Raw genomic sequence first — 22867 nt, forward strand, 5'->3', positions numbered from 1 at the left:
GACCGGTTGAAGTAAGTGTTCAGAGACAGGTGTGAATAAAAATCCTTGGGTGAAGAGAGAGAGCCTGATTTTTTAATGAGCCTGCAAGTGATGGATTGTCCTCTGGAGAATCCTTTCCTTCCAAGAAGAAAAAAATATAATTGGAAGTTATAAATTGTTCTCTGCATTCCTCAGAACTAGATGTGAGCTCTGAGCCAGCCAAACTTTATTAAAGTTTCTAGTGACCTGGACTAGATGCTGAGTGGGGTTATAGATTTCTAATTTGCTTTGTCTCATTAACATAAGCTTCATAAAGCTTAGAAATTATCTAATCAATGACAGTTTGTTTCTAAATTCCCATTATCTTTTAGCTTCATGATCTTTTTATTATTTTAACATTTATTTTTAATTAATCATGTAATATCACATATCTTGTTTTTCTTCTTTCCTCTATTCTTCTCTTTTAAAAGTATTTATTTCCACCTGCCTTCACATGACATTGACGTAATGGACTCATCAGAACTATTATCTAAATATTACAAATATAATATCATTACCACAGCAAAAGATGAACATCTTCAAGAATTTCTCATCTTAAAGTTGGAAATCCAAGTCTTTGAAAGACTTGGGTGATGGTTTCTAATCTCCTGTAACATGACTTTTATTTCATGATGTCATACTTGTCTCACTGAAAAATATTCTTCATCATAAAACCATCACACACAATTCTGCCCAACTTGACACAGAAGGCAGCCTCTGCTGAGTAAATGTTCTGGAATAAACCTCACTGAGAGAATAAATCACCTCTCATGCTGTAGTCCCTTCAGGTGAGGGTTGAGGTCATTGCAAGAGGCATAACAAATAGCCAACATAATGTACCAAACTAATAGATTCTATAAGGAAAACTAAATGGAAGATTTTTTCTTGTATACCTGGCAACTCTAGCCTCAAAGCCAGTGGAACCAGTGTCATTATAGATGTAGCTGAATCAATAAAACTTTTTCATTCATTTCTTTTTCATTTCACACACACCAAAACTACCCATTTTAACTAACAGAAAGGTAAGCAGATATTATCCAGGGCAATTTTTCACGCTCACATGGATTGCATTCTGAGACACACTGCTCTTCTAAATAGCCCAGGTTCTTTTTTTCCCCCCTGCTCCAGAAATGTATTCAATTCTCTTCCAGCAGTGTGAATTCATCTGGAAATCTATGATAATCAATTAAGTAAATGAGAAAATAGAATGCTTGTAATTATGATAATCAAGCCATATGAAACCCACCCTCCCCATTCTAATACCCACACAACTTAAGCAATATATTAATTAAACCTTGGATAATTGTTACAATTAGAATCAGGCTTTTATAATTTTTTTTGAAAGTGTCTGAAAGGAAAAGGAAATATCTCTAAAATATATGTGACTGTCAGGTTTTTTTTTTTTTTTTAATACAATTCATCTTAATTTTTATGTTGTCTTTTCCCTGGCAACATAGAGATAACACTAGTATGCTTATCGATGCTATTCTTCAATCAAGGTATTTCCCCATTTCTTCATCAGGCATTCCTTTTTGAAGAAGTGCAAATGAAATTTTAAATAGATCATGTCATTTCCAAAAGGTAGTGAATGTAAGTATTTGGCTACACTGAGGAGATTTTTGTGCCTTGAATACTTTTGCCTAGTGTGAAAGTGGTTAGGATTCACAGTTCCATTTCCAATAAGAAATAAGGGCACCCAGCAATGACCCAGCAAGGGCAGGAACATAGCTCCCTTTTCTTAAATAGCTATCAACTCTCCACCCAGAAACAAAGGCACATGAACTTTCTTGACAATTATAAATGTCTATGCAAATATCTGATCACAATGTAGCATTATAAAGACTTCAGGTAAGAGAGAAATACGAGAAGGGTCAACTTCACTTGAAATGTGTCCATATTTAAACACCCCAAACTCTCTAAGCATTTTATTAACTCAATATTTTCTATGGAAAATAGAAAAAAATTATCTCCATTTCTAGCCGTGGAAAGGTACTGCAGTCATCAAGGCCAAAAAGGGCTTGGAAAAAAGATTCAGATTTTCTGTCTATCATAGACCAACATTTGGTTCACTAGACCAAATGCTCTTGAAGTCAATTTTCCCTGAATGCACTGAGGTCATATTGAAATTTTCAGGAGCAATGAACAATTTGGTGGCTTATTTTGGTTTCAGAGCTGTTACATATATTGAGATTGTTGTTTGGGGGAGGTCAATGGTGAATTGTAAAATGTCTGTTTATTTTAACACTGAAAATTGCTGGTATTTCATAGAAGAGAGTCAGAAAAGAAGCAGATAAAGTAAAAAATATGTTCTCCTTCTGTTTATTTTTCCCAATGGTTAAAAAATCAGCTTTTATGGAACAATAATCTTCCTCATGACAGATGGGCCTATACATTAGCATCGTGCTTTCCAGTCAATGGAGAGTTTACATTTCAAGAAGAAGGTGAAGAAACCAACTGTACACACACCTTCAGCTTCAATTTGTCTTTTTTTGTTTGTTTTTTGACATTAATACAAAAAATAGTATTCTGATTAGCAGCTCAACTAGCAACCCCACGTAAACCTAAATAATACTGTAAACCCAAAGAGTGCACTTTTACGGACACTTACTTCTGATGAAACAATATATACAATTTTGACAAATAAATACATAAATACATCCATTCATATATAATGATACACCTAAATGTCAATTTTTATTAACAAGCTTCTCTAATAAATTGCTTCTTTCATTCACAAGTTGCTTTTTGCTTATAAAAACCATTTCCCCCTTTACAGCAGAAATTAGAGTTAATTCCCCCACTGAAATCACATATTATGAAAGATAGAAAATCAATCCCAGGTGCTTTGGGTTAAATATTCCACTGTCCTTTGATAGGAAAAGTTTTATTGAAAAAGTCTTCCCCTCACCCCTCTGCAAAGGGGTATTTCCCTTCATCCCCACCCCCCCACCCCCATAACATATCCATCCAATAGGCTAGAGTGGTTGAAATTCCATCCAAAGTAAACAGGAGCTTCCTCCGATTTTTGACTTCAGTGATTTCTACAGCTCCAGTGTTATATTCAAATTGGCATTTGCCGTGTTATAGGAAAAGAATAGAAAACCTTGCAACTTTTTATCTAAAGAAAACTGAAAGGCTCATTTGAAAAAGGAACATTAAGAATGCAGACAATGAGCTGGGATACATCATCCTGTGCAAAAGCAACACTGTAGATGGGAGGTATGAGAAGCAGGTTATCAGACAAAAACTGACTGCATGACCCTGTGGAGGCTGCTACCTGCGATTATGTTTTAAATCTGAGGAAAGGGTTGGGATAGGAATAAGAATAGGGGTGGGGAAAGAATGGCATAGGAGATAGGGATAGGATAGGGAGAGGGGTTGGATCTATGATTGTATTGGTGGAGGGAACTCCTTGGTGAAGAAAGTCTATTACTAAGGCAGGTCAGAACTTTGACTGAAACTAAGAGTCTCAGTTTTGGCTTAGTCACTGAGAGGTGACTTACCATACAGCCAGTATATGCTAAAAACTAGCCTGAAACCCTTGTGTAACTGATTATGAAGCCAGCTTTCTATCCATTGCTCTTTAAAACAAAAAAAAGATAAAAAAATCTTTCTAAGGGCTGCCCAAGTGATTGGAGTCTTGATATGGCCAGTATTAGAAAATTAACAGAAGTAGGAAGTTAGAGGCTTTCCTTGATCACCTAACATAAAAAAATTCAAACATTCAAAAATAGAGGGCAAACATGCTTTAATTAAGGCTACAGAACCACGGGACAAAGCAAGTTGCTCAAACAAGCCCCATGCAGAGCGAAATGCTACCCAGTAGGCAGGCTCCCACCTCTATATGTACAGTTGAAGAGAGATGATTCCTTAAAAATATATACACATGGTCTTTGATGGATATTTACATGTTTGTCCTCTGTGCATTATAGACCTTTTTTTTAAAGTGAAGATTTAAAGAAGTTTCCAAAATAATAACAATCGCTGTTTTTGATTCTATTTTATGCTAGAAAGATCTATTCATAATATGTATATATTTATAAACATATAAGAAACATATATATATATATATATATATATATATATATATATATATATATATATATATGTCGTGCTCATAATGTGTAGTTCCTTGACCTTAAGAGTTGTTGGCTGGGCATTGGACAGATACAAGGCAAAATTATTTGAGCAAGGGCCCAATTCAACTGTTTAACAATTTAATAGATATTAAACACAAATATATGTTATATTTTAAATGACAGGAAGATATTACTGAGTTGAGAACTGGCAATAATTACTGGACAAAGAAGCTGACTGATCTTGTGGGGCCCAATTTCTCCCCAATTTTTCTAATGTTTTTATTGTATCATCCAAACTGAAATAAGCTATATGACTATACACATATTCACATGTATTGGTGGAGATAGACATACATACATGTGTGTATATAGATGCAATGCATGTATACACCTGTGTATGTACATATGCATATGTGTATATCTATATGTTAAGAGAAAGGGTGACTAATTAGATCCTAGGTGTTAATGTTTCTGGATGATGTGAGACTTAAAGAACTTCTAAGGGACTACTTTTTAAAGAATGAAACAATTCAACCAATCAAAATAGGAAAAACAAAAATAAAGTACTGTCTTCATATCACTGATCATAAGCAAAACTTCCCAAATGGATACTGCATAATCATCAATGTTTGGTTTGTCATTTATTTTACTGTGTTTATTCTTCTTTCTGGAAAGGTGAGTGGTAAAGTGAGTTAATTTTCCCTATTCTCAAATCCCAGAGAGACCTTAATTCAAATGATGGTGGAGATCTCAAGTTGCATATTTCTCTAAGCAACTCAGCTTATTCTAACATTCAAAAAGGCAGAAACTTTTGCCAAAAATATGCTGTCTACCCCCAACTTTTGGAAGAAACATTATCCTTTAGCACAGAGGGATAGTATTCAACACATGGAAATAATGATTCATTAAGTGATGCCAGAGGGAACACAGTTAAACTTCCCAAGGTGCTTTATGGACCCCTTTCTCAGTCTGCTAAAGAGGACCCATTTTCATAATAGTGTAATGAAAGACAAAAAATAAAATATGTATACTTTAACATATTTAACATGTATTGGGCTACCTGCCATCTGGGGGAGCGAGTGGGGGGAAGGAGGGGAAAATTGGAACAAAAGGTTTTGTAATTTTCAATGCTGAAAAACTACCCATGCATATATCTTGTAAATTAAAAGCTATAATAATAAAAAAACACCTTTTCAAAAAAAAAAAAAAGAAAGAAAAGAAAATATGTAGCAATACAAAGAAAACCAATTATATTGAAACAGTTACAAAACTTTTTTTTTAAAGTTCATGAATTCCATGTTAAGAACTCTTGATATAATTTAGACTAGAGAGAAGTAAATGTTTTAATGATTTATGTTCCATGAAGATCAATAGTCAAGATTAATTGTAATGAATTTTATGTCAATAAATGTGGTATATTACTGATGATAACTAGTAGTTTGCTTTTTTTGGAGAGGTGGTGGAAACTGGATCCATGATTTAAATCTGAATAAGAACTTCTCAATGTAGAAACTTTCTGCATCAACACAAATCAGACATTGTAGAGTTAAAATACTTGAAGCACTAAGAGAACAAGTGATTTACCCACAGTGTTAGAAGTGGGACAGGAATCCAGTCTTCCTAACTTCAAGACTAGCCCTCCAGACACCATACCTCCTCTGTTTCTCATTATTACTTCCTGGTTACTGGGATTATAGCAATAATAATAATAATATAACAATAATAATACTTTGCACATACATAGCACCTTTCAGCTGAGGAATTCAGGTACTTAGCAAACATGAATTAAAATTCACAGCATCTGGGAGGTAGGTTTTTTTTTTTTTTAATAATTATCATTTTGCAAATTAATAAACTGAGGCACACTGAGGTTTCCATCATTTGCTCCTTTGACACTATGAGTCTTGTGGCAGGCTTACCTACCCTCACTGCAAATCTCTTATACTTCTGCCCCTGAGAAGACCTCAGTGCTAATGCAATTACATGTAATACTGACATTCAATTGTACTAAAGTATGCATTACACTCATGGTGTGTACTAACCAGATTTGATGCCCATTCACCCTTTTCTTATTTATTAGCAGAGCCTCTTAGCTGATTCTTAGGCTCTAATTCTTTTCATACTTTCAGAATTTGCTATTTTTGCACTGTTATGTATTATTCTTCTTGGCCACATATCCCCTTTATTTCCTTCTTTGGAACCTGTGCCCACATGACCTACAAATTCCAATTGTACCACTCAGTGATTTTGCATACTGGGTAGAAGCAGGTAAAGTTACATTTGGCAATTTTCCTTGGAGGCACAATCTTATGTTTGTTCTGAAAGAACTAAGAATAAATCTTATATTTATTTTGTTAAATAGCATTCTATATATATTCCACCTGCTGCCCATCACATGTTTAATTCTTGGATGAACAATAAAATTGTTTCCTGAACTTATAGAACATCAGATTCTCAAGTTCAAATTCCCACACATCCAATTCCTGTCTTCCTGCCAATACTAAGTTATTTTTGGGAGTGGAATTGTATATATCACACATTTTACATGCTAATATATGGGAAAAAACAATGTAAATATCACATAAAAATACTTCCGGTCACTGTGTCTTGACTCTATTTCTAAATGGGTTTTTAAATAAACTTATTTTGTCTTTGAAGGGATGAAATGAAGGCATTTTGAGGTGATTTTTCTTCTCTCAAAACCAGATTCCCAACTCAGATACAGACTAGGTAGCTGGGTATTATTCAGCCAGTTTGTCCTTTTGGGTGCACAGATTTGGAAGCTGCTTCTTGAGTTAAACAGTAATGCCCTATGCCCTGAGGTTAGCATCTGGCACTTTAAACTTGTATAATATTTGTATAATGAGAATGTGACATTTGTAAACTGGTGATCAAAGAAAGGAATTAAGACATGAGGGGAGGTGGAGGGAAATTACTTTTTTGCAAACTCCTTCACAAGTCATTCCCCATAGTTGCAGGTGTAAACTCCTAGTTATTTAGGCTCTCAAGTTGAAAAGAAGAAAAAAAGGGAAGGAAGGAAAGAGGAAAGGAAAAAAAGGAAGGAAAAAAAGGAAATAAGAAGGAAGAAAAAAGAAAGAAAGAGAAAACAAAAGACATTTACATCTGTACAAATCTTAACACCGGAGATGTTTCTTGCTTGACATGTCATTCCAGATCCTGTGCATTTCTTCTGGTGTGATTTGATGCACAGTAATAACTCGGCGATATCTACACAAGCTATAGGCCATTTTCCAGTGATTAAAGCCACTGTTTTGGAAAGGGTGAATGCCCAATTTCCGAAGACATAGTCCCACATACACATCTTCCAGATGAAGCAGTCTTGTGTGGAGTGAGGTCTTGTAAATGAGTTCTGCCACATCGGCTGAAAAGATATAGCCAGTCCCTGAGCAGAACGGTGGGTAATTGCTATCTGGGTACAAATCTCTGGGCATGTACCACTTACTGCGGACATCCCGGATTGGTCCTCCATTGATGACATAGCCAGTGAAGTATCTCCTCCTTGGTTTGGTGTTGGGTTTTAGTAGTTTATAGATGAGATTATCCATGTTTACAAAAATGTCACTATCTGTTTTCATGACATACTTGGCTTTTGAGCAGAAAGTGGCAACCCATCTCATCCCCATTAAAGTTTTGAGGGTGAGGTTATGGTATGAGTCAATGAAGTCCTCCACGATGATGTCATGGAAAATTTGGCTTTCTTGTTCCACCATCTGATTTAGAACAGGATCCGCATTCTTCCCTAGGAGAAAGAGAGTGGCGATTTTGATCCCCTTAAAGTTGTTTTCATCTCCCCACGTCTCTCGGATAGCCTGCCGGGCGTCAAATTCCTTGTGTGTGGTACTAATGAGGATGACAAGAAAGGGGGTGCTTTTCTCACATTTCTTAGGCTCATTTATGAGAAACTCAAATGCATGTGGGTTTATAGGTCGAGTTCTTATATTACCAAAGGTAACGTTCTTCCTGGCCGCAGCAACATTAGTAAATGGCCGAGAGCCGGAGTAGGAAGAAGTAGGACGAGTTATACTTAGGTACCAAAGAGCACTAGCCCAGCACACAACTGTCAAAATATAGAGACATGAGACCTTTGAAGCCATTGTCTTTGCAGCTCTTCTATGCAGTATATTGAATAAATGGCCTTCTTACCATTAACATCTCTTTGTCCTGCAAAGGCAGCATATTACTTGAAAATCTTAAAGTTCGATAAATACAAGTTACTGTGAGATTGTTCATAGGTATCAGTAGCAGGCTTGTCACTCTACTTTCTTCCACCCTGTGATGATGGATTCCATGTCTTTATAAGTCGTCCTCTTAATTCTGCAAAATGCAAGAAAGCAAACTGTTTGTTAAGCTTGTTTACATGTTTTGATATTTCAATTCAGAATTATTAAGATATCAGGAAGATTTTATGGCTTATAAAGCTCTCCCATTTCATTAGAGGCACTGTGGTATGTATATAGGGCATGAGAAAGTTACTTGATCTCTACTTGCCTTGGTTTTCTCATCTGTACAAAGGGGATAGAAGGTGATAGCATCTATTTCCCAAAACTGTTGTAAGGAGCAAATCAAACAATAAATAGCCATGTTGTACAGTACAGTGCTAGATCTAGAGGCATAGACCTGAGTTCAAATACTGCCTCAGACACTATGAATAATAATAATGGGAATAATAATAGCACCTACTTCTTACAGTAGTTATACGGATTTTAAAAATAATATTTGTAAAGTACTTGGACCATGGTGGCTACTGTATAAATGTCAGGAAGGGTTCAAACATTGCTTCAGGCACATACGAGATCTGTGACACTGGTCATGTCACTTAATATTTTGAGCACTCTAGGCAATGCCAAGACTATAAGTTGATGAAAAAGTACCGACCTTTTGCACTGGTAAAAGGCATATAATTTTTCACATGAGAATTCTATAGGCAAACTATGTAGGGCTAGCCCTGGAGCCAGAAAGATTGCCTCAGAGTGAATGTAAATAGCAATTGTTGCCATTTTGGCCAGAAATCCTAAGGGTTTGGCCAGAAACTCTCCCAAGTTGATTCTCTTTTTTTTATTTTGTCTAGGTAAAATAGGCCATTTTTTTGCCTCAAATTTTACCTAGGCTAACTGCAGAATGGACATTGCTTCAGCCAAACTGAGACCTTTTCAACACCTCAGCTTAAAAAGTTAAGTTCTGCCACTACAATCCTGATTTATATCTTGCCCACTGGACCCAGATAGCACTAGAGGAGAAAATAAGGTGACTTTGCACAGTCCTCCCAAACTTAAATGCCATACACTTTTATATCATGATCATCATCTCCGTCTCGTCATAGTTTTCTTCTAGAAGGAAGAACAAACAACAACAACCAATGAAATTACAAATCCAATCCCTATTCTTTCTTCTCTTACCCTAATTAATCATTATTCTTGAAGGAAACAGATATGTTTATAGCTGGATGAGTAGGAAGAGACCTTAGAAGTCAACATCTTCATTTCAAAAAGGTCCACAGAAATATAATCAAAGGTGAACTGAAGCTAGCTGGTTTACAAAAGCTGTTAAATTTTCAGTGTGAGCATTTATACCAACCAAATGGTAAATGCTACGTATTCGATTTTTATCTTTTGTTTTGTTGATTGTCTAGGCTAAAGAATGTAATTGAGAAATGTTAATAATTTAGATTAAATTTGAAAGTGTGTCTTGTGTAGACTTTCTTGAGAGTCTATCATTAAATATTTAACAGTACATCCCTTAGATGTAGTAATCCCCATAAAGTCACAAAGATAGCAATGCAAATCCTGTCTCTTGACCCAACATTCTTTTCACTTCATCCTTCTGCCTCCTCATATTCAAATGACATTTATGTTTCAGTTTAATATTGTTTTTGTTGTTGTTGTGCTTTCAGATGAGTGATTAATCCATGTTCCAATTAGGAAGTATCAGAGATGAATTCAAACCCAGAAGTGGAAGACAAATTCTCTCACCTCCAAGTAGTCCAGTATTCTGTCCATACACAATTTGAGTCATTTAACTCTTTTTGTCTCAGTTTCCTTATCTGTAAAATGGGCCGGAGTAAGAAATGTCAAATCACTCCAGTCCTTTCATAAAAAACCCTGAAAGGAAGTCATAAAGAGAGGGACATAATTGAAAATGACTAAACAACACCAAAAGTAATACCTCCCAACACACCTCCCTTCTCTCTCAACAAAAAAAAAAAAATTTTTTTTTTTAGCATTTTCCCTTATATTATATGGAAATTCACCATTTGTCCACTGTTATCCATTGTTCCTATTTATTTTACTTTTCAAAATTTTATTAAAGCTTTTTATTTTCAAAATATGTGCATGGATAATTTTTCAACATTGACTTGCAAAACCTTGTTTTCTAAAATCCCCTCCTCCCCCCCTTCTCCCCTAGATGGCAACTAATCCAATATATGTTAAACATGTCAATACCTACTCTTGATTTCTAGCTCTCCCTCCCTCCCTCCCTCCTTTTCTTCCTCCCTCTCCCTCTCCCTCTTCCTTTCCCTTTTCCTCTCTCTCTCTCTCTCTCTCTCTCTCTCTCTCTCTCTCTCTCACACACACACACACACACACACACACACACACACACACACACTTTCTCACATTCCTGTTTGTTCTCTCATATGCTGAAACCATTCCCTAACCCCTCTGGCAGTTATTTCTGTTGCCAGTTCAGAGCTTCAGTGAGATATATCCAGGTGAAATTACACTAGTCCTTGCTAACTGTTTGCTTCCTTAGAACACATTTACCTATAAATACAATAAGATCCTAGAAAATGAGATTTTTGAATTTGGGGGACACTAATTCAAGGGGAAGCGATGAGTATTTCAATTAGCATTCAAATGAAAAAGTTAGCTTAGGAACTCCTGGTTCTTTCCTAGAACTCCAACTTCTAACATGTCATTTTTAAAGGTAGGCTAGGTTACAAAGTTCACTCATGTAAAAAATTGTCTCTGGCTTCCTTGTTAGAGCATACTGCAGTAGTCCTGGTAGTCAGAGATAGGAGATAATGGATGTGAATTTCAACATACTCAGCTTTAGAATAAACTATGCACTTCAATGTATGCATTGTATTGAAAGAATTTAACTGAGGTTATGGATGGAGACTCATGTTCCTAAGCACAATCATCATAATAAAATAAGAAGACAGGGATGAATAAAAGCAGAGTCAATAGACACCATGTTGTCTAAGCCAAGAGCGGAATGTGAATATATGAGCCATAGGAGGGAGGCCAGCAATAGCTCATTGTAGTTATGATTCTTCTTAAATGAACATTAGAATAGCTCCTAGCAGCATGACTCTGAATATAGCGAGGGCTCCAGCTGACCTGTAATAAACACTGTCCAAATCTAGGCCCTAGTATTGCCAAACTCCTGGTGGAAAAATTGGGGGGAAGCAGATTAAAAAGAATGTGGTTTGCTGTATTCTTTGAAATCTCCAAAGAGAAACAAAGGATGCATTGGAAATCTAAGGTTTGGAGACTCAATTCAAGATTCCATACTCTTATTTTAACAACATTCTTTCTGCTCCTACAGGATTGGAAAAAAATTCCATGAAGGATTCCAGAATCCCCCTCCCCCTCACTTCAATTCCATTCCAATTGTTCTCCTTTTTCCATACCATATATTGTAGGCTCACTTTCTCACCTATCCCTCTTCCTCACTTACTCACCTATCCCTATTCCCATTTGGAATCCATTAGCATCATTACCTGCTTATTTCCCAGCCATGTTTTCCTGGTCTCTGATCAATACAATAGTAACCTCTCGCAATTTCAAAAAGAAGGCTCTTATATGTAATCAAATAAGATATTTTGCTTTTCTTCACTAAAGGAATGGAAGGGGGTCCTCCTTAGATTTGGGCTGTGGGGTTATGGCCTCGCTCCTTTATCCTATTCCTTTTCTTTGTACCTAGACAGTTTTTTCTTTAAGTGTTTTTAGATTGTCTTTATAGAGCTGATATCTGGAAGAGAGGATCTTAGCTGCTATTCTGTTTTCTTCCTACCTATGTTTTGTTTGAGTGATGCTTACCCAAAGGAAAATGTATTTACAAAAACATTCTTTAACTGTTTGTATACTAGTTATACAGTCAGTGTGAATAATGAATCCCTGAAATGGTTGCATTATTCAAATTTGCTCTGCATGTTTCCATTGGGCAGCAAGCAATAATCATATTTTATATAATTGTAACTTCAAATAATTTGAATTTGAATGTATAAGACTAACACATTGGGGATTCATTATTTACAGGAATCCTGATTTAACTCACTTTACTAGTTTTCCAGTGCACAGCTCCAAGCTGGAGAGAGGGATTATATAGGGAGGGGGATAAAGATGCTATTCCTCAAAGTATTTTTCAGGAAAAGAAAACACGAATTTTTCTACCCTTCACAGAGACATGGAAATCCTGAGTTAGGGGAAGGAGAATCCAGATGTATAGAACTTATAGGAAAATTGGAGATGATTCTAGATACAGAGAAAGTTCTGCAATTAAAAAAGTTCAAAAATCTGTGATCTAGTAGAGTGCTATGATATTCATTCTTTATAAATTATAGAACTAAGAATTATCCCAGTACATCTCATCTGATCTGAATAGAGAAGTGCATACCATTTCTGCATTGATTCTGAACTCAATGTTATGCTTTCTAAATATTGTTTGAGATATTTGGTGTGATATTATTTATGACGTACACCATTAATTTAAGCATTGCTCATTCAGTGTATTCCCTTCAAAATAAATTAAAAGGCACCGGAGAAAATGCAAACCTGGAGTCAGGAAGATTCCTTTTCCTGAGTTCAAATCTGGCCTCAGATACTGATTCAGATACCACTCAAGTCACTTAATTCTATTTGCATCTTTCTTCACCTATAAAATGAGCTGGAAAATGAAATGGCAAACCACTTCAGTATCTTTGCCAAGAAAATACCAAAAATGGAGTCACAAAAATCTCACATGACTGACCAACAATAACAAAATAGCCTGTTCTTTGGAGAAGCAACATATGAGATTCCTAATCCTTTGAAATTAGGCCTTTAAGTTAGTCCTTTAATAAATGTTTAACAGAGAAACCTAGACTACTATCTGGATAAGGTGTGAATTCTCCAGGTAAAATGTGAACTCTACTGCCCAGGCCCCATTGCCCCATCTATGAGACCTTTGTTCTGACACTGAGTTCAGTTCAATTCAAAAAGTATTAATTAAATTCTTTGGGCAAAGTGCAAAGGAGGAGGATATAAAGTCTAAAAACAAAATCAGATCTTACTCTCAAGGAATTTATATTCTACTGTGAAAAATATTATTAAAAATACAAATAAATTGAGTATAATTTGGATCAATTATATTAATTATATATATATATATATATATATATATATATATATATATACACCAATTATATAAATTCCACTGATAACTAGTGGAAAGCAGTAAAACTTTCCTATATACTAGAAGCTTAGAGGAAACTGAGGAGTTTAAGCATGTCCTTATAAAGAAGATACTTCCTAAGAGGGAAAATTGTTTATATATGAGACTATTGGGAGGGGAAGGAGGGGGAAGGGACAGGGTCAGTGAGCTCCAGCTCAATTCTCAGATACTACCTAGATGTGTGACCATCACAACTTTCACTTGCCTCTGTTTTCTCATCTATAAAATGTGGGTAATAATAGCACCTACCACTTAGGGTTGTTGTAACAATTAGATAAAGTAATATTTGTAAAGCATTTGAAAAACCTTAGAATGATACATACATTCCAGTTGTTACTATCATCATCATAATCACTATTATTATTTTAGAAGACTTTCTTCTCACCTTTCTCAATACCTACTAAATCTAATCCTTCCCCTCTGTTATTTCCTGTTTAGTTTGTACATTGTTATTCCTCCTTTAGATTTTGAGCTCCTCTAGGGCTAGTGCCCCCTTTTGCTTTTTTTTTTTTTTTTTTTTTTTTGGTATTCTCAGCACTTAGTAAAGATCATGGCATATATAGGCCTCTAATAAATGTATAATGATTTATTGGATTTGACTAAGGCACTGCTGAACTGTTCCCACTCAGATCCAAGAAAGATGGTGCCATATTTTAACTCTCTTCTTCAATTCCTTAGTGTGGAGGCAGAAGATGTTTGCAAAGTTTCTCTCTCCTCTAAAGTTATCTTTATGATTTTTGTTTAGATGTTTGAATCCATTGTTTAAATGAAATCCCTGTTCTTCTGTTTCTGGTTGTAGGATTCATTATTGCTAAATGAAAGGTAAAGAATAAGGGGCATTGAATAACTTGTGCTATATAGATACAACAATAAAGCAGAGATTTGAATTTTGATCCAAAGTGCCAGATTTTCACCTGACTGGATTTTAGTCTACAGGAGAGAATGTCAGTCAATGAAACTGCAAAATAGAGAGAAACCATTGGACACAGACTGGAAGAGATTGAATGTATAAGAGGCAGCCTTTGGACAAATTCACTGCCTCATTATTCTCTTTGGAAACTGGTCCTAGAATAGGGAAGGAAGGTGAATGGAGTGTGTGGAGGACTTTGTTGTTGTTCCCTTCTGGACTCAGTTTGAGGTTTTTGTGGCAAAAATATGGAGTGGCTTGCCATTTACTTCTCCAACTCATTTTACAGAGGGGGAAACTGAGGCAAACAAAGTCAAGGGACTTGACCAGGGTCACACAGCTAGTAAGTGTCTGAGACCAGATTTGAACTCAGTAAGATAAGTCTTTCAGTTACCAGTAATGAATTCTACAACCAGAAACAGTCACCTAGCTATCCCTGATTGGTGGAGCAAGGTACTGGTAGAGCTGGAAGGAGAAGGTGGTGGGTCTAATAGGGTCTAACCTGTAGATAAAGTAATTAGTATTTATAAAGACTCTAGAAACTTTTATAAACTGAGGAGAGACAGGGAAAGTTCCAAAATAGTTTGAAGAAAGGGAGTTGAGGCAGTTTACTTCCTACTCAAGATAGTTAAGCTAAATTTTTTCCTGTTATAGAAGGTCTTGGTGTTCAGCAACAACAATGCAACAACAACAAACAAAAACAAAATTTAACCAACCAAACAAACATAAAACCTCAACCCAAAAGCCTATAGACAAGCTAAAGAGCACATGAAAACAGCTGAGCACTGGAGAAGATTCTGGCAGTTCCAGTACAATTCTCCCCAGGGCTCTTTTCCTTTACTATAATAATTGGTTTTTGTTTGTTGTTCATTTGTTTGCTTTTGTTTAAGGGAAAAATTAATGTATCAGTAGAATTGAGAGTTGTGCACACAACATTTGTCATTTGTCTAACACAATGGCAGACACTGATGACACATTAACTGTCATCCTTGAAATACTAACCCCTTCAAACAAAACATTCCATGAGATGCTAGAAAGATTCTTCCCTGGGGGCTTTATTATATTATTGGACTCCTTCTTTCTCCCTCGCCCTTTACACTCTCAATTCTTTCTTTGGTGTATTCAAGTATAAAACTAATTCCTTTACTTGCACAGCTGATTAGACCTATTTCCTACCAGCTCCTCTAAGACCATATTCCAGCAATTTAAACACCTTCTTCACACTCTCCCCATCAACCTTTAGTTTCTTCCTTTCTATTGGCTCCTTCCCATCCCTACATACATGGCCAGCTCTATTCCTAGTTATAATACCCTTACTTTGATGCTTTTATTCCCTCCAGTTATCATCTTTCCTTCCTCCCCCAATTTATTGCTAAATTTTTGCAAAAGTCAAGGATACATATTTCCACTTTCTTGACTATCCACTATTTGATTATCCCTTTCTAGGTTTCCATCCCTGTGATAACACACTTTTCATTCATTAGATTTTAGAACTAGATGTTGAAGACAGATGTCATTTAGTTCAATTTCCCAGGTAGCAAGTGCCAGAGGGGTCATTTGAACCCTAAGACACTGTTTAATATGTTGCACTTAAATACTTCCTTTAACAAACATCTACCATATGCTTCTGTTATGATGGAACTTAAGCGAGAGTCTGAAGAAGATACAAAGATAAAGTGAGCTATGACCATTCTTAGGAGCTTCTTAGAGGAGTTGATATGGACAAAAATCAGGGAGATACGTTTGTCTCATATCTCATATATTCCTCCCTCACATTTCCAGCACTGCTACTACAATAGTGCAGACCCTTATCACTCGTTTATTTTTATTTATTTTTGCTTTTTTTGTTGTAACAATACCAAATACAATTCTTTATATTCCTACTGAAAGAATCTTTTATACACAAATACTTCTGTTAGGCAAACATGAAAAACAGAGGTAAAATAAACAAGAATCTTTTTTTGTTTTATTATCACTTTTTTAAGGCAAACATGAAAAGCAAAGGCAATCAATATACAAGAATCTTTTTTTCATTTTATATCACTTAATTACCACTATAGAGTATTGTGTATACTCTATAGCATAATATCTATACCATATACAAGTAGATAGCATTGCAATAGTTTGCTGATTGATCTGTTTACCATAAATCTCTTCTTACTCCAGTCCATCCTCAACTTAGCTGTGAAAGTGATCTTCCTACAGTATAGATCTGACTTACTCTATTGACTAGGTCTCCCTCTTCACCTCTATGATCAAATATAAAATCCTTGAGCATTTAAAAGCCCTTTCTACTTCTTTCCCAATCTGTCTAGTCTTTTTACATCTCATATCCACAATATAATCTATATCCTACTATCAAAGACCTCCTTGCTGTTCTTCAAACAAGACACTCAAATCTTTGAACTTTGTTCACAGACTATTCCTTGTACAAGGAATGCTCTCTTTTCTTATTTCTGCCTCTTGACTTCCTTGGCTTCCTTCAAGTCTCAGCTAAAATCCTCCATTTTACCTAAAACCTTTCCCAATCATTCTTAGGCCCAAGACCTTCACTCTGTTGATAATTTCCAATTTATCCTAAATGAATTTTCTTTCACCTCGTTGTTTGCAGGTTTTATGCTCAATTAAATTGTGAGCTCCTCAAGAGTCAAGATTGTTTTTTTTCCTTTCTTTATTCTCATCATTTAGTACAATGCTGAGCACAAAGTAAGTATTTAGGATTAGAAGATCTTTGAGGAGACTTGCAAGGGATTTCAAAGGCCATCTAACCCAATGCTCTCATTTTACAGATGAGAAAATGGAGTTCTGGAAAGGTCAAATGATTTAACCAAGCTTACATAAGTGTACAGAATAATTAGAAGCCCAGAGCTAAGGATTCAACAGTTACTTGTGAGTAAGGAGTTAAAGGAAGTCTTCATAGAGGGTATAGTTTTTGACAGGATCCTCACAGGATGAGAGAAGTAGTCTTTCAAATATCAGAGATCATGAAGAGAGAACAGTGAGAATAAAAATAAAAAGGTGATGGATGTGTTCAGGAAATGGTTAAACAATCCAGATTGGCTGGAGAAAAGAATACATAGTAGAACAGTGTAAACTAAAGATGGAAAAGTAGTTTGAGGTCAGAAGTATGAGAGATTTAGTAGAATTGTATTCAGAAGACCAAATTTGAATTTCCCAGATTCAATTCAATTAAACAATAAACAATTAAATGGTCCCTTGAAGAGGTTTTACAAAAGAACATAGCCCATATTCTCCTATTTCTTAAATTTATGATAAAGAAGAGAAAAACTTTATAGTTTCTTACACAATTAAAACAATGATCAATCTATTCTATTTTTTCAGAAGAAAAACAACTTTCTTGAACAGAAAATCCTAGCAAATTAATTCCCTGTTATGCTTTTCCTCTGATTTGTTTCTGTCCTTCAAAGGAGTATTAGATAATCACAACTTCTCAAAGCATTAGTTAATAAATATTCATTAAATACCTATTATGGACTAGATTCTTTACTAAGTATTTTTTCTTTATATCAATCAGGTAACTAGCATTTATTAAGTCTCCTATGTGACAAATACCATGGTAAATCTGGGGATAAATAGAAAGGTAAATAACAATCTTTGTTCTCAAGGAGTCTTCCCTATTAAACTGAACTCTTTGAGTTCATTTTATCATTATGTATGATATATCACACAGGTGATATATAATATAGGATGAATTGAATTAAACATATCACAAATGTACATGTATGATATATGTATACAATGTATGTATGTGTGTGTAAAATCGGAGGTCACCTCAGAGGAAAGATACTAAGATTAAGGATGACAGGGAAATATTTCTTGTCAAAGTTAGGACTTGAAAGAAGGTAGTTTGCATTTTAGGAAGATCAAATTGATTTATGAGTGGAGGATAGAGTGAAGTAGAAAGAGACTTGAGACAGAAAAACTAATGAGAAAACTATTGCAATAGTCTAGACATAGTGATACAAGCCTTCACTAGAGTGATGGTCATGTCAGAGGAAAGAATGAAAACAAAAAGAGGAAGATGATAGGAAGGTAGAAACAAAAGAAATTGACAATTGATTGGATGTGGAAAGTAAGAGAGAGAAAGGAATCTAGCAGGCAAATTAGGCTTTGAGTCTGGGTGACAAGTGATTGGAAAGATGATGATACCCCTGACAGCAATAGAGAAGTTAGGAAGAGGAAGAGTTGGGAGGTAGAAGATAATGAGGGAAAGATAATGAGTTGGACACGCTGAATTTAAGACATCTACAAGTGATCCAGTTTGAGATATCTAATTGGAAGTTAGAGATGGGAGTGTAAAGATCAGAAGAGAAGTTAAGGATAGAAGTTGGAGAAACATCAGCATAGGGGCAATAATTGAATCCATTGGAACTGATGATTTCCAAGAAAAATATTATAGAAGGAGAAAAGAAGAGGTCTAAGGACAGAGTCTTAGGGAACATTCATGGTTACTGGATGTGGCCTGGATGATGGTCCAACAAATGACACTTAGCAATGATCTAATAGATAGAAGAAGAAAGTAAAGGGGATGATCAAAGGCTGCAAAGGAGTCAAGAAAAATGAGGACTGAGAAATGGCCATTACATTCAGCAATTAAGAGATAACTGGTAACTTTGGAAAGAGCAGTTTCCTTTGAATGTTGCAGTAGGAAGCTGAAATATAGAGAATTAAGGAGAGAGGGAGAGGAAGGGAAGTGGAAGCATCTATTTAATAAGGCCTTTTAAAAGAGTTTAATCACAAAATGTAGAGAATTAAGTGAGGATTTTTTGAGGATAAGAGATATGAATAGCAGTAGGGAAGCAACTAGCAGGCAAGGAGACACTGAAGATTAATGAGATAATAGTTGTGGTAAATGGGACAATCTGCTGGAGAAAATAGGATAGAATGGGATCAGTTGTATATTGCAAAGAGAAGGGCCACTTTTCATAGGACGCAGGGGTAAAAGAAGAGATAGTAGTAGAAGTTATCCATGTGAGGTAAAATGAGGAATGAGGAAAAAAAGAGAGCTTTCCATAAATGATTCAACATTTTCTGGGAAATATAAGGCAATGTTCTTAAGTGAAAGGGAGGGCATGAGATGAAAAGTTTTGGAAAACCTTTTGTGGTTAGGGCAATAGAGAATGTGTTAGGGAAGTGTAAAGGGATTACCTTGTCACAATGAGGGCCCAGTTGAGATTATGTAACATAAATTTATAATAAATCCACTATGATTTTCTCTAGTTTTGTTCACTAGAAAATAGATAGAAGAGACAAAGGTGGTGAGAGTAATTCAAGACTGAATTTGGAAGGGCATGATTTTCAATAGGATACAATAAGGAAGAGACTTAAGAGAAGAGAAAATGTAGAGCCAAATTGGTTCCCCAAGTGGTCAAGAGGAGGAAGAAAAAAGAAGGTAGCCAGTGCAAGAGTGATGGTCTGAGAAAAAAAAAAAGATGGAATGATAATAGATTATGATCAGAAAAAGAAATAGCAGAGTTCATGAACCTGAAAGTGGAAAACCTGTGGGTGATGACAAAGTTAGGAGTATTACCAACTCTGCATATTTGAGATAGGATGGAGTTGTAGGTCATGGGAAATGACCTATAGATAACAGCTACTAGAATCTTGACTGGGTGATAATTATGGATTGAATGCACCTCAGAGGAGGAGCGATATCACTGAATAATGGTGGCAGAGAGAGAGTTTTAAAGTGTACAGGGAGCAAGGAATAGTACAATTCCCCAACCTTGACCAGTGAAGTGGGGATATGAATGAAAGTGCAACCTGTGCTGGAAAGGGTCAGCAAATGCCATCAAGAGAGAACCAGATCTCAGTTAAGTGCAAGAAAATGCAGGAAATGAGAAAAGAAAAAAATTAAGATGACAGCATATTTGTTATTTATGGAGAAGGCATTCCAAAGAATGTATAAAATGGGGGTGATGATCTTGGTCAGTTTACCATCTTAGATAGTCCACGGAAAAACACTGTGAAGCAAACACAGGCAAAGTTTTGTAGGCAATGAGGTGTATTTAAAGATATTTGAGCAAGGAAATGATCATACCTATGCACTGGAGGATTAACTTAGTAGGATAAAGGGAGGAAAGAGAAACCAATTTAGTGACAAAGAGGTAGGACAAGAGACTAGTCCACATGAAAGGCCTCTATAATGATGACACTAGGAAGAATGTAAAGGAGAATACTGAGAGAGATTGAAGAGATGACGGCAGGGAAAGAAAAGACAGGAGTGAGAACTGTTGAATGTGGGACTAAGGAAGATACAGGGATCTCAGATCATTCTATATCATGACCTTGAATGAAAGGGAGAAGAGTGATGCAACTGACAGAAACAGACAAGTAGGGAGGAGAAGGAGATTTTAGGGGAAAGATAATGAGGTCTTTTTCACTTTTCAGAGAGTTAATGTGGTAGAACTTTCATTTCAAGAAGCTTATGGTTCTCATTGAAAAATATGTTTGATTGACTGCTGTTTTTAGTCATTTATGAAAGAAACTATAAAGTTTTCCTTTTCTTTGTCATAAAGTTAGGAAATAGGAGAGTATAGGTTGTGTTCTTTTGGTAAAACCTCTTCAAGTGGGCACTTAAATATTTATTGTTTTATTGAATTGAATTTCCTCCTCTGGAAGTCATACTGACTTCCTATTAGTCATGTTCAGGTAGATGACAACATGCCCTTGATTCCCTCTCCATTTTCTTTTTTTTTTTTTTTTTTTTTTTTTTTAAATTTTTTTTTATTTAATAGCCTTTTATTTAACAGGATATATACATAGGTAACTTTACAGCATTAACAATTGCCAAACCTCTTGTTCCAATTTTTCACCTCTTACCCCCCCACCCCCTCCCCTAAATGTCAGGATGACCAGTATATGTTAAAATATATTAAAATATAACTTAGATACACAATAAGTATACATGACCAAAACATTATTTTGCTGTACAAAAAGAATCAGACTCTGAATTATTGTACAATTAGCTTGTGAAGGAAATCAAAAATGCAGGTGTGCATAACTATAGGGATTGGGAATTCAATGTAATGGTTTTTAGTCATCTCCCAGAGTTCTTTTTCTGGGTATAGCTAGTTCAGTTCATTACTGCTCCATTAGAAATGATTTGGTTGATCTCGTTGCTGAGGATGGCCTGATCCATCAGAACTGGTCATCATCTAGTATTGTTGTAGAGGTATATAATGATCTCCTGGTCCTGCTCATTTCACTCAGCATCAGTTCGTGTAAGTCTCTCCAGGCCTTTCTGAAATCATCCTGTTGGTCATTTCTTACAGAACAGTAATATTCCATAATTTTCATATACCACAATTTATTCAGCCATTCTCCAACTGATGGACATCCATTCAGTTTCCAGTTTCTAGCCACTACAAAAAGGGCTGCCACAAACATTCGTGCACATACAGGTCCCTTTCCCTTCTTTATAATCTCTTTGGGATATAATCCCAGTAGTAACACTGCTGGATCAAAGGGTATGCACAGTTTGATAACTTTTTGAGCATAGATCCAAACTACTCTCCAAAATGGTTGGATTCGTTCACAACTCCACCAACAATGCATCAATGTCCCAGTTTTCCCGCATCCCCTCCAACAATCATCATTATTTTTTCCTGTCATCTTAGCCAATCTGACAGGTGTGTAGTGGTATCTTAGAGTTGTCTTAATTTGCATTTCTCTGATTAATAATGACTTGGAGCATCTTTTCATATGACTAGAAATAGTTTCAATTTCTTCATCTGAGAATTGTCTGTTCATATCCTTTGACCATTTTTCAATTGGAGAATGGCTTGATTTTTTATAAATTAGAGTTAATTCTCTATATATTTTGGAAATGAGGCCTTTATCAGAACCTTTGACTGTAAAAATATTTTCCCAGTTTATTGCTTCCCTTCTAATCTTGTCTGCATTAGTTTTGTTTGTACAAAAACTTTTCAGTTTGGTATAATCGAAATTTTCTATTTTGTGATCAGTAATGATCTCTAGTTCTGCTTTGGTCATAAAGACCTTCCCCTTCCACAGGTCTGAGAGGTAAACTATCCTATGTTCCTCTAATTTATTAATAATTTCATTCTTTATGCCTAGGTCATGAACCCATTTTGACCTTATCTTGGTGTACGGCGTTAAGTATGGATCAATGCCTAGTTTCTGCCATATTAGTTTCCAATTTTCCCAGCAATTTTTATCAAACAGTAAGTTCTTATCCCAAAAGCTGGGATCTTTGGGTTTGTCAAAGACTAGGTTGCTATATTTGTTGACTGTTTTATCCCTTGAACCTAATCTATTCCACTGATCAACTAATCTATTCCTTAGCCAATACCAAATAGTTTTGGTAACTGCTGCTCTATAATATAATTTTAGATCTGGTACAGCTAAGCCACCTTCATTTGAT

General features: G+C 35.6%; 1 protein-coding gene across 1 annotated transcript in view; it reads right to left on the reverse strand.

The window, feature by feature from the left end:
- Positions 1-6796: 6796 nt before the first annotated feature.
- B3GALT1 (beta-1,3-galactosyltransferase 1) overlaps positions 6797-22867 on the reverse strand; it is a 145994-nt gene continuing 129923 nt past the window's right edge. Inside the window, exons 3-4 of the mRNA XM_003763924.2 lie at positions 10088-10216; positions 6797-8432 (exon numbers count right to left, since the gene is read on the reverse strand). Coding sequence (XP_003763972.1) covers positions 7232-8212 — 981 coding nt within the window. The 5' untranslated portion in view covers positions 8213-8432; positions 10088-10216 and the 3' untranslated portion in view covers positions 6797-7231. The remainder of the gene's footprint in view (positions 8433-10087; positions 10217-22867) is intronic.

Source organism: Sarcophilus harrisii, chromosome 3 (assembly GCF_902635505.1).
Source record: "Sarcophilus harrisii chromosome 3, mSarHar1.11, whole genome shotgun sequence".
Taxonomy (NCBI): domain Eukaryota; kingdom Metazoa; phylum Chordata; class Mammalia; order Dasyuromorphia; family Dasyuridae; genus Sarcophilus; species Sarcophilus harrisii.